At 43.4% G+C, this 12,101-nt stretch overlaps 2 protein-coding genes across 2 annotated transcripts in view; both read left to right on the top strand.

Moving 5' to 3' along the window:
• The first annotated feature begins 322 nt into the window (after window positions 1-322).
• Window positions 323-6,892, top strand: A4GNT (alpha-1,4-N-acetylglucosaminyltransferase). Its single transcript, XM_029938650.1, has 2 exons — window positions 323-747; window positions 6,278-6,892. The coding sequence occupies exons 1-2, from the start codon at window positions 337-339 to the stop codon at window positions 6,890-6,892; spliced, it is 1,026 nt and encodes a 341-aa protein (XP_029794510.1). The 5' UTR covers window positions 323-336.
• A 5,121-nt stretch (window positions 6,893-12,013) lies between these two features.
• The window catches only part of DZIP1L (DAZ interacting zinc finger protein 1 like), a 42,046-nt gene continuing 41,958 nt past the window's right edge, over window positions 12,014-12,101 (top strand). Inside the window, exon 1 of the mRNA XM_029940209.1 lies at window positions 12,014-12,098. The gene's annotated coding sequence lies outside the window, so the exon portion shown is untranslated. The remainder of the gene's footprint in view (window positions 12,099-12,101) is intronic.

Genomic DNA, 12,101 nt, shown 5'->3' on the forward strand with positions numbered 1-12,101 from the left:
GACTGAGCCACCCAGGTGACCCCAGAGAAATTTCTACAAGAGCTCATGTATAGATGCTTTTCATGCCTGTTGCTCTATGGGCCACTCAAAAGGATGAATGATTATTTTCCTGTTTCAAATTGTCCTCAAATTCCTCTGATAAACACTAGTGACTGCATTTTTCTTGTTAATATTATTGTGCCTGATTTGATCATATTTCATCGAGGATTTAGACAATCAACCTTAGAAGTGATATTCATGCATTATTTTCTTGTGTGCTCTCTTGATCAGGTTTGGGGAATGTACTTTTGTAATTAGCTGTGTTGATTTAAAGGGGCAGGACGGGAGAGAGGAGACATGCTGAAGGAGCTCCAGTTCTTCCTGTCGGCCGTCCTGCTGCTCGCTTGTGTCTTCTTCTACCAGTTCAGCCTGAAGTCCAGCTGCCTCTTCTCTTGCCTTCCTCCCCCAAAGTTCCAGCCGGACCTGGAAGCCGTCCTGGGCTCTGGGCGTGGCGTTGTGTTCATAGAGACCTCAGAGAGAATGGAGCCAACGCCTCTGGTCTCTTGTGCTGTGGAATCTGCTGCCAGGATTTACCCTGAGAAGCCTGTGGCATTCTTCATGAAGGGTCTCAACAACACCTCATGGCTGCCCTCAAACTCCACTCACCCAGCTTTTTCTCTCCTCTCAGCCATAGACAATGTTTTCCTCTTCCCTTTGGATATGAAAATGCTGTTTGAAGACACACCGTTGCTTTCATGGTACACTCACGTAAGTGTTCAGAGAATCTTAGAATGTCAGTGTTGTGAGGTACCACAGAAAATGAGTCCAAGCTCCTCATCTTTTTTTAAAAATATAATTTATTGTCAAATTGGTTTCCGTATAACACCCAGTGCTTCCTCCCAACACCCTCATCTTATATAGATAGATAATCTGAGCACGAGGACTTAGTGTCAGAGATGGGACTAGAACCCAGATCCAGGTTTTCTTCCTACAGCGTTGAATCCTGATTCAAATAAACAGGAGAGACATGGTTAGGTTTATCTCTAGCCTGGTGTCTTTGGCTTCCAGTCTTATTTCTTAGGAACTAGACTTCTTTTGAGACTATTCGTAATGGAATGAGTTTTGATAACTTTTATGGGGGCTTGATGGGGATAGAATCACTTATTTTTCACTTATTTAAACCCACCTATGGTAAACTTTTTTTTGTATCTGAGTGGGAAACAAGGTGATATTTAATTTGAAAATGACGTGAGTAGAAAATTCATGAAGAATCAGATGGAGTGCTGGTATATGAGATTGGGTTATATTGAGATATGACCAAAAAACTCCTGGAGCTCTTGAGAATTTTGTAACATAGCATAATAAGGCAATAACATTTCAATTAAATGTTTCTCTCACAGAGGACCCACAATCAGATAATGCTTAAGGAAATTATAGTACAACCACTCAATGATTCCACTATGCAGGCTTTAGCTGTGACATCTTATGAAGACTACAACACAATATGGAAAAAATACACTTCCATTAGAACGTAATTGTAATGATTTTAACTATGTACCACCCTTCCCCCTCCCCCAAACCACATGAAAGAGAAAAGCCTGAAGAAAATACACAACACACAGCAATCATAGGTGTTTTAGTGTAACTGGATTAGGAGTGCATTTGGTGATGAAAAGATGTCAACTTTACAAATAAAATTATTTTTAATCTTTTTCTTTAAAAATTTTTTGTTTTTTATTTATTTTTGAGAGAGAGAGACAGATAGCACGAGCAGGGGAGGGTCAGAGAGAGAGGGAGACACAAAATCTGGAACAGGCTCCAGGCTCTGAGCCAGCTGTCAGCACAGAGCCAGACGCAGGGCTCAAACCCATGAACTGTGAGATCATGACCTGAGCTGAAGCCGGATGCTTAACCAACTGAGCCACCCAGGCGCCCCCAAATAAAATTATTTTAAAAACAAAAAAGTAATTTAAAAATCAGCATCAAAATACTACCATTTGCTTGTCATATAAAGTCCTTTCTAAGTTCTAATTGTGGGCTAGACCCAATGTCAGATGGTAAATACTTTTAATAAACTCTTAAGGCTTTGCAGGCCAAGAGGCAATATTGAGGCCATTATGGCAATACTTGTGTTTGTTTCCTATGGCTGCGGTAACAAATGACCACAACCTTGGTGACCTAAACCAACAGACCTTTGTTCTCTTTTGGTGCTGGAGGCCAGAAGTACCAAATTCATTTCACTGAGTGGATATCAAGGTGCTGGCAGGGCCCCAGTTCCCAGAAAACCTCTCGGAAAAAATCCTCCCAGTGGAGATCTGCACATGTCCTTTTCCTCTGTGTGTGTGACCTATCCCCGTACATCTGTCTTTAAAGGATACCTGTGACACCATTTAGAGCCCATAGCAGGACAACCCGGGATACTCTCTCCATCTCAAGATCCTTCCTATTATCACATCTGCCAAGACCCTTTTCTCATGTGAGGTAACATTTGCAGGTTCTGGGATTTAGGACCTGAGGTCTTTCAGATGCCATTTTTCAGTCTACTACAGTATTTTTAGATATACAAAAAGAAAACTCCTATCATGCCCTGCCTCATTCCCCTGGGGACGGAGCGTGCTTCCCTGGGTCGAGGACACATTTGAGCCTACTTACTGTCAGCTGGAGACATTTTCTGGACTAAGCAACAGGCGTGTGGGGGCACTGGCCAGGTTTCCTTTTGGCTCCAGGTGACTCCCATAACCAGGGTGCCCATCTTTTCTCCTGAAGAGCCTGGAAGTCTCAAATTGAGATTCATCTGGAGGCGACAGAGCAGCCCCTCAGACTGAGATTTCACCTGTAACCACCAGCACAGGAGTCCCAACAACTAGGTGGCGACCAGCGCAGGCCACTGGGAAGCAGCAGGGGACACTCCAGGCTGGGAAGGCAGGCCCTGGCCGCAGAGAGGGTCCCTGGAGGGGACACACTGGCTAGGTCCCCGTTGCTCTCAGGGCTAGCCTACTCGAGGGTGTTCCAGGGGGCTAAACAAGAACAGTAGCGTGTTGGCCTACTTTCCCCACAGCTGGGCTGGACTGACATTACCTAAACTCTGTTTTGCTCTTTACGCAAATAACTCTCTGCTCAAATTGATTTGGAAGATGTTGCATTCTACCCTTTAAAAAAATTTTCCCCTCACAGGCTAATCATGTACATGAAGAGATTAAAGGCTATGTAGTTCTGAACTAAAGTAACATTAATTTGATTCAACCTAGAATTTTCCAAACTTATTTGAGCATGAACGCCTCTTTTGAGAGGACATAAATGTTTTCTTGGAGCTGATGTTTCAGAGAGCACAGTGGGGTCTTCTGAGCTTACCTCAATTTTACCAGGTTGAGTTTTAGGAGCAAAGTGAGCCCTGGGACACAGAGCCCTTAAGTGTTGGCCCCATTTGAGCTGCAAGGTACTGCACCAGGCCATGCATCTGCAGTGATCACATCATGATACCTTTGGGGTGCTGTTCTGTAGCATGTTCTGTCCCACTGGGGACAAGCCAACTTGTCATCACTTGCTGGGGCTCGCTGGGCTTGCTGCACTGATTTGATGTCTGTAGCCTCTGAAGATAGTTGGGCTTGAGGACTGTGGGAGTAGGAAAGGGATGAGCAGCCAGAACCCTAACCCCCTTCCTGGAGCTCACCCCTGTGGGAGCTTTTGTATTTTAGGTTGATATTAGTCTGATGCCCACAAAAAGGCGGGCTTCTTCCTCCTCTGGTGTTGTGTGGTTTTTGATATCTTATGTCTCTGGGCCTGTTCACTAACAATCAACAATTTACCAAATAATCAATTTTACTTATTTTTACCAACACATTATTTCTTTTGAATGAGGGGATCTTTGGAGCCAGACTGGCTGAGTTCATATCCAGCCTCTGCCTCTCTCACATTGGAAAAATTAGTGAACTTCTTGTGTCTTTTAGCTTTTAACTTGAAAAAATGGGAATAATCATAATAGCAGTCTGTGAGCATTTGTGTAGATTATAAAGAGGTTGAAACAGTTTTTGATAAATTTTGACTATTATTATTTATGAGGTTTTCAGCAATTGTATATAATTCTTATGATGTTAACAACTTGTGTAAAGATTCCTGAAAGGTATTAATTGACTTGCCTTCATTTGGTTTTATAGCAAAGGTTTTTCTTAATTAAAAAAATTTTTTTTGATGTTTACTTATTTTTGAGAGAGAGAAAGACAGAGTGTGAGTGGGGAAGGGCAGAGAGAGAGGGGGACACAGAATCTGGAGCAGGCTCTAGGCTCTGAGCCATCAGCACAGAGCTGGATGTGGGGCTCCAAATCATGAACCATGAGATCATAGACACTTAACTGACTCAGCCACCCACGCACATCCTACTCCCCCATATCAGAGTTTTCAAGAATGTTTATTTTGTCAGGACCCCTGGGTGGCTCAGTTAGTTAGCATCTGACTCCTTGCTTTGGCTCAGGTCATCATCTCATGGTTCGTGCCCACACTGGGCTCTGCCCTGACAGTACAGTGTGGAGCCTGCTTGGGATTCTCTCTCTCTCCCTCTCTCTATGCCCCTCACCCTTCCATACTCTCCTTCTACTCTCTAAATAAATAAATACACTATTAAAAAAAGAATGTTTATTTTATCAAATGCCAAATGTTTAAATTCAGTCTTTCTTTGCTTTTTATTTACTTATTGGGGTGCCTGGGTGGCTCACTTGGTTGAGTGTCTGACTTCAGCTCAGGTCATGAATCTGATGGTTCATGGGTTCAAGTCCTGCATGGGGCTCACTGCTGTCAGTATGGAACACACTTTGGATCCCCTGTTCCCCTCTCTCTCTCTCTGTCCCTCCCCTGCTAGAATTTCTCTCTATCTCAAAAAAAAATTAAAAAACATAAAATTATGTATGTATGTATGTATGTATGTAATTTGGCTTCATGCCCAGCATGGGGCCCAGCACGGGTCTTGAATTCACAGCCCTGAGATGAAGGCCTGAGCTGAGATCACGTGTCAGGCTATCCAGTTGTCCCTACGCTCACCCTTTTCATCAACATATTTCAATCCAGAAAAATCTATTTTGTTTGGTCTATTCAAAATTTTAGCATTCTATTTGGGAATGTTGCAATTTATAGTGATTAGTTTTTATGGCCACTTATAATGAATAGTTTTTGTATTTTTAGAGTCATTTTCTGTGTTGCTCCCATTTTAGCATTTGCAGTCATCCTTGACTCCTCTCTTCGCCTCCACGTCCAGTCCCCACACCCTGCCACACTTCAGCTTTCCCGGGTGCCTAGGGTCTGACCATTTCAGCAGCATTCCTGACTCGCCTCTGTGCTTCTGCCCTTGCCACCTCCCAAGGCCTGCCCCTGTCTGTTTTCCACATATGTCGCTTTCAAGATTAAGTCAGATGACACCACTCCTTCCTTCCAAACCTTCAAGTAATTTCAAATAACTCCAGCCTGTGTGATCTGCCCTCCCTCTCCACCCCTCCCTCTCTGCTCTCACCTCCTATGCCTCTCCTGCCCTGCTTTGGCCACACTACTCTGTTCTCTATTCCTGCCCTTGAGCTTGCTGACACCCAAGATGAGATAGCGCTCCACCCTGCCCCCTTCATGTCCTTGTCACCCAGCTATTTTTCCTTCATAGTTTTTAGGAACACCTGGCATATTATATATTGATTTGTTTATTGTCTATCTCTTCCAGGGATTTGTGTCTGTCTGTCCCCTGCTATCTCCCTAGCAACGAAAACAGTGCTTGGCACATTAAAAAAAAAACCCTCAATGAATATTATTGAAGGAAATATTAGTGAAAGAAGGCATACATTCATTTTTAAGATTCTTTTACCAATTTCTCAAAAAGCATACATATTGATCTATTCTATAGTTTCCTAGTTTATTTTTTCTTCGTTAGTTTTTAGCATTTCTAGGACTCAAAAAATTCTTTCTTCACAGTTTTGTATTTGTGGTTAAAGTACACCTGGCTCCTATGGTTTATTGTGAAATCCCTTCAGGGTTTCTTCTTTACCATTCCACCGCTTTAATTAAACACACATACACACACACCAAATTCATGAATTCTTTAAAAGCTGCTAAAGTCTTCCCATTGATACTGGTTGCTGTAAACTTTTCACTTAAAGGCAAGTTTTCGGGTGGAGGTAAGTTTGGTCAATTTGCACAATTAGGTTTTTGTAAGTAGATTTCTGAGAAGCCGGCTGCTTCCCTCTGCTCAGCTACCTGGGCTGGGCTCCCGTTATGACACCTTCCTGTCTCCCCTGCCGCTGTGGCTGATTTGCACATGTTCCTGCAGATCAATGCCAGTGTGGAGAGCAACTGGCTCCATGTCAGTTCAGATGCGTCCCGTCTGGCCATCATCTGGAAATATGGCGGCATCTACATGGACACTGATGTCATCTCCATCCGACCCATCCCTGAGGAGAACTTTCTGGCTGCACAGGCTTCTCGGTACTCTAGTAATGGGGTGTTTGGATTCCTCCCCCGCCACCCCTTCCTGTGGGAGTGCATGGAAAACTTTGTCGAACACTACGATTCAGCCATTTGGGGCAACCAGGGTCCCAGTTTGATGACAAGGATGTTGAGACTGTGGTGCAAACTTAAAGACTTCCAGGAGGTGAGTGATTTCCAGTGTTTGAACCTGTCCTTCCTACACCCCCAGAGATTTTACCCCATCTCCTACCCAGAGTGGAGGCGCTACTATGAAGTCTGGGACAAAGACCTGAGCTTCAATGACTCCTACGCCCTGCATTTGTGGAACTACATGAACAGTGAAGGAAGGACTGTGGTTAGAGGGAGCAACACGCTGGTGGAAAATCTCTGCCGTCAGTACTGTCCCAGGACTTACAGGGACCTGATTCAAAGTCCAGAGGGAGTGGTGACCGGAGAGAGGGGTCCAGGCAACAAATAGAGCCAACACTGGGCTGTTGTTGCTATGTCATAGAACTGGACACTTCTTGGAGTCTAGCGGGCAGTTCATGTCCACGTTCCCCAGGGGTGTGGAGGCTCGCCCAAGTATCATTTAGGGGTAGCTTTTTTTGGGGTTTGTAATAGAAAAATCCCAAAGGCCATTGGTGTATAAAATACAGAAGCTTATTTCTCTCTCATGTAAAAGAAGTCTGAAGGCAGGCGATTCAGAGGGGGGTGTGGTCACAGTAGTCATCAGGTACTCAGGTTTCTTGCATCTTTCTGTTTGCCATCCTTAGTGTCCACAGCCCCTGGTCTATATGGCTACTTACTTTTGGCCCATTATGTCTGCATTTCAGGCAGCAGGATGAAGGAACAAGGAAAGTACACCTCCTTTATTTTATGAAGACTTCCTACAAGTACTGTGTAACACTTCCCTTTACATCTCATTTCCCAGAATGTAGCTGCAATAGACTCTGAACAATTTAAGGAGGAAGAGAAGAAAATGAGTGTTAGGAAAGGCAGCTAATGGTTTTAATACCTGTTAAATTTTCTTCTGTAAGATTAATTTCAGGACAGAATGGACTAAGGAAAAGGAGACTTGATTTCTGATCCTGACCTTGATGTTCATTAATGCATTCAGTCAGTGAGTATTAACTGAGCCTCTTCTATGTGCTAAGCACTGATTTAGTTGCTGAAAATACAGCTGGGTCAAGCAGACAAGGTTCTGGCCCAGTCAGTTTGGGCTGTGGTAACAAAGTACCACAGACTGGGTGGTTTAGAAACAACAGAAATTTATTTTTCACAGTTGTGGAGGCTGCTAGTCCAAGGTTAGGGGTTCAGCATGCCAGGTTCTAGTGAGGACCTTCTTCCCGTGGCAGAGGGCACTTTTCTTGTTGAATCCACATATAGGCGAAAGGGTCAAGGGAGCTTTCTGGGGTCCTTTTTATAGAGAAACTAATCTCACTCATGAGGATTTCCCCCTTGTGACCTAATTACCTCCCAAAGGCCTCACTTTCTAATATTATCACATTGAGGGTTAGTATTTCAACATATAAAATTTTTTAAAGCTTATTAAAACTTAAAGAGGGGCAGAGAGAGAGAGAGGGAGACACAAAATCTGAAGCAGGCTCCAGGCTCTGAGCTGTCAACACAGAGCCTGACATGGGGTCCGAACCCACAAACCACAAGATCATGACCTGAGCCGAAGTCAAACACTTAACAGACTAAGCCCCTCAGGAGTTCAACTTATGAATTTTGGGGGGACATGAACATTCAGCGCATAGTAGGACTCTGGTACTTATAACGATGGCCACATGCCCCTCTGACAGCCTCCTGCCCTCCCCAGGGTGTCTGCTATGCCTACCTTACCTCATTTGGCTCATAAAAGCAAATTACAAACTCCACTTTTTACAGACCACTTCCTCTTTCACAGCCACATAAAAATTTGCCTCCTTTTTTTCAGGATGTATGAGAATCAATATTTCTTCTACAAATACTCATCAACCAAGATTTTCTAGAGCTTTCCTTTTGGTAGTTTGCTTTATGGGAAAATAGTTATATATTTTCCAAATATAAAAATATGATTTTTCAAACTATATTCTCCCCATCCCCTTTCATTCTGCTATTTCCCCCCTTTGAGAATTACTGTTGTGATCGTCTTATTTTTTTGATAGTCTTATTTTTTTAATTTATTATTTTTTTATTTTAGAGAAAGTGAGTGAGCAGGGGAGAGGGATAGAGGGAGAGAGGGAGACTCCTAAGCTTTGCATGGAGCCTGACTTCAGGCTTGATCCCATGACCGTAGGATCTGACCTGAGCCAAATCAAGAGTCAGACACTCAACTGACTGAGCCACCCAGGCACCCTCTGACAATTTTATTAAAAAAGTACTCACAAGTCATGTCCCTACCCCAGCGTTATTTATTCCCAGCTATTTGCTCTGGATTCTTAGATATCGAACACCTTGGTCAGACTTCGAGGCCTTCCTGTCTTCCTCACAGCTGCCCTCTGACTTGTGTCCCCAGAACTCCACTGGTTTTCAGCTCTCTGCTTGTCCCCGCAGGTGAGGGCCAGCTCAGGCAGGAGGGCCACACACATTGGATCTTGTTTCCACATCTGGAGAATACGTGATAAATGGTTCTCTGACTAACATTTCCAAAGGTTTTCGGATTTGGTGAGGAAGGGTTTTAATATTTAAAATATATGTGAGTTGTTTCACGACAGCCAAATAGGTCAACGTGAATGTCACATTTCTTTATGCTGGGCTATGATGATATGAAGGCACTGTGTTCATGTTTGACGTTTATAGGGAGATTTACCTGACAGTAAAGTGCCTTTGATTAATAAAATGTGGAAAAGAAATTAATAATGTAGTGCTTAATAAATGTAGTTCATTTAGTAGAAAGGGATATTTCAAGACATGATAGTGAGGAGGAGGATTGGGGAAAGTGATAAAAGTCTTGAGTGATAAGAAGTGTGGGATTTCTGGGCCTCCAGATGGCCCTGGACTCCTTCTCGCCTTCTAAGAGTCTGTGCCACATGTTTATGTCATGATATACTTCGAAAATAGGCCGCGCCGGTATTTTCTCTATACTAAAAAAATTTTTTTTTCAAATCCCACACTCAGAATTTCAAAAAACAAGATTGTATGGAGGCAAGGGTAAAGGGCCTCTTGCACCACTATCAGCTTTGGTATGTATCTCTCACCTTTTCTCTGCATGGAGAGCATGCTAGCGGTAAGAAGCCTTGGCCACCAGCCTCCCAAGTGTTTCCAGCTCCCCCTGTCTGCTTACCTCTTCCCTCCAGAACCCTGACAACACAGCAATTAAAGGGTTAAGACTGGCCCCAGAAGGCTGTCTAGTTTCCTGCTCTAGAGTTAGTGCCTGTGCAAGTCAGGTAGTTAAATATTTTGAATATCACCCCTGAATTTCTCATATGAATAGTTAAAAAAAAAAAAAGTAAATGGAATTGTATAGTACCTAGTATCATGTCAGTTGTGTTTCACTTCAACAATATGTATCTTGGATGCCCTTTTTCATTAGCATACTATGTTCTTCACAATGACTGCAGAGTGCTTCATTGTAAGATATATCATAACCTATTTAATGAACATCCAATTGGTAGATATTTAAGTTGATTTTAATTTTCATAGTGCATGTAATGCTGTCGCAAAAGGCCTGATTATTTTTGAGAGAGAGAGACCATGTGTTGCAGGGGCAGAGAGAGAGGGAGACAGAGGATCTAAAGCAGGCTCTGCACTGGCAGCAGAGAGCTGGATACTGGGCTTGAACTCACGAAATGTGAGATTATGACCTGAGCCAAAGTTGGACACTCAACCAACTGAACCATCCAGGTGTCTCCTGCCCATTTTTTAAATTGGATTATTTGTTTGCATGTGTGTTGAGTTTTATCAGTTCTTTATATATTTTGGATACTAACCCTTTATTGGATGTGTCATTTGCAAATATCTTCTACTTGGTAGGTTGCCTTTTAGTTTTGTTGATTGTTTCTCTCACTGTGAAGATTTTTATTTTGATGTAGTCCCCATAGTTTATTTTTTCTTTTGCTTCCCTTGTCACAGGAGACATATCTAGAAAAATGCTGCTGCTACAGCTGATGTCAGAGAAATTATTGCCTGTGTTCTCTTCTAGAATGTTAATGTGTCTTTGACTCTAAAGCCTGGACTTCTCCCCTAGTAGGTGGCAGGAATTCCTGGAGTGAAAAGTGTGCCCTGGCCAGGAGAGAGAGAAGGAAAAAGATTCCCCATCAGACTAGATGGCTTACAGACAGCCCTGCTTGGTCTTGGTCGTGGCCAGCCAGTTCTTTTTTTTTTTTCCCATTAAAAAAGTTGTGGTAAAAAAACCCCATGTGTATATACATATACATACATATATATACATATATATATATATGTATATATATGTATGTATATGTATATACACACACACATATATACACAATCTACCATTTTAGCCATTTTCAAATGTACAATTCAGTGGCATTAAGTACATTCAACCAACACACTCTCCATCTCTGGACCTTTTCCATCATCCCAGACTGAAACTCTGTACCCATTAAACAACAACTCCTTACTCCCTACAACCCCCAGCCCCAGCCCCCTTGCTAACCGCTATTCTATTCTGGGATCTCTATGAATTTGATTATTCTAGTTACCTTGTATAAATGGAATCATATAACATGTCTCCTTTTGTATCTGGTTTATTTCGCCAAGCATATTTCCAAGGTTCATTCATAATGGGATGTGTATTATTACTTCATTATGTTTTAAGACTGAATAACAGTTTATTGTCTGCATGTACTATATTTTGTTTATCCATTTATATGTTAATAGACACTTGAGTTGTTTACACCTTTTGGATATTGTGACTAATGCTGTTAAGAACAGGAGTGTACCAATATCTGTTTTAGTCCCTGTTTTAATTCTTCTGGGTATATACCTAGAAATGAAATTGCTGGATCACATGGTAATTTTATTTTCAATTCTCTGAGGAATCACCACTCTCTTTTTCACAGCAGCTATACCATTTTATATTCCCATCATCAATGAAAGACAAGGAGGGGGGTCCAATTTCTCACATCCTTCCCAACACTTGTTCCCATACAGTTTTGCAGATTGAGGCTGGAGGGGGAGGAAGGCCTTTAAAAAACAATCCCCAAAACCTGAGTCTCAGTAAAGCAATGACTGGCTAGGGATCGCGGACCACATCAGGGGAGAAAGAGTTCTTGGGTCCTGGGTTTCAGACACAGATCCACAGGACAAACTAGAAGGTGGGAGTAGTGGGTTGCTCACCATACGGACTAGCTCTGCAACGGCTCCAGCTTTCAGGCAGACCAGCCTTTGATGGTGGTGGTGGCGGCGGCGGCGGCGGCGTGTGTGTGTGTGTGTGTGTGTGTGTGTGTGTGGACGGAAGCACGTCCAGACTCCCTGGTCTCCACGCGGCCGCGCTCTCAGTAAGGCCTGGGAGCCATTCTCTAGGATCCTGGATTTTCCAAACGGATTAAACGTGGCATTCCCTCCTTCCCTCCTCAGTAGCAACCTAAAAATAGCCCGTCTCTGGGGGGAGGGGGACGGGAGAGGCTCCACCCCTGTCTGGGTGGGTGGGGAGGCCGTCCGGGAGCGCGAGGCGTCGGAGACCCGGGGGCGTCCGGCTGCTGGCGCGGAAGGCTCTCTTGCCCGCGGGCCTGCAGGTC

The sequence above is a fragment of the Suricata suricatta genome, chromosome 5, assembly GCF_006229205.1.
Source record: "Suricata suricatta isolate VVHF042 chromosome 5, meerkat_22Aug2017_6uvM2_HiC, whole genome shotgun sequence".
Lineage (NCBI taxonomy): Eukaryota > Metazoa > Chordata > Mammalia > Carnivora > Herpestidae > Suricata > Suricata suricatta.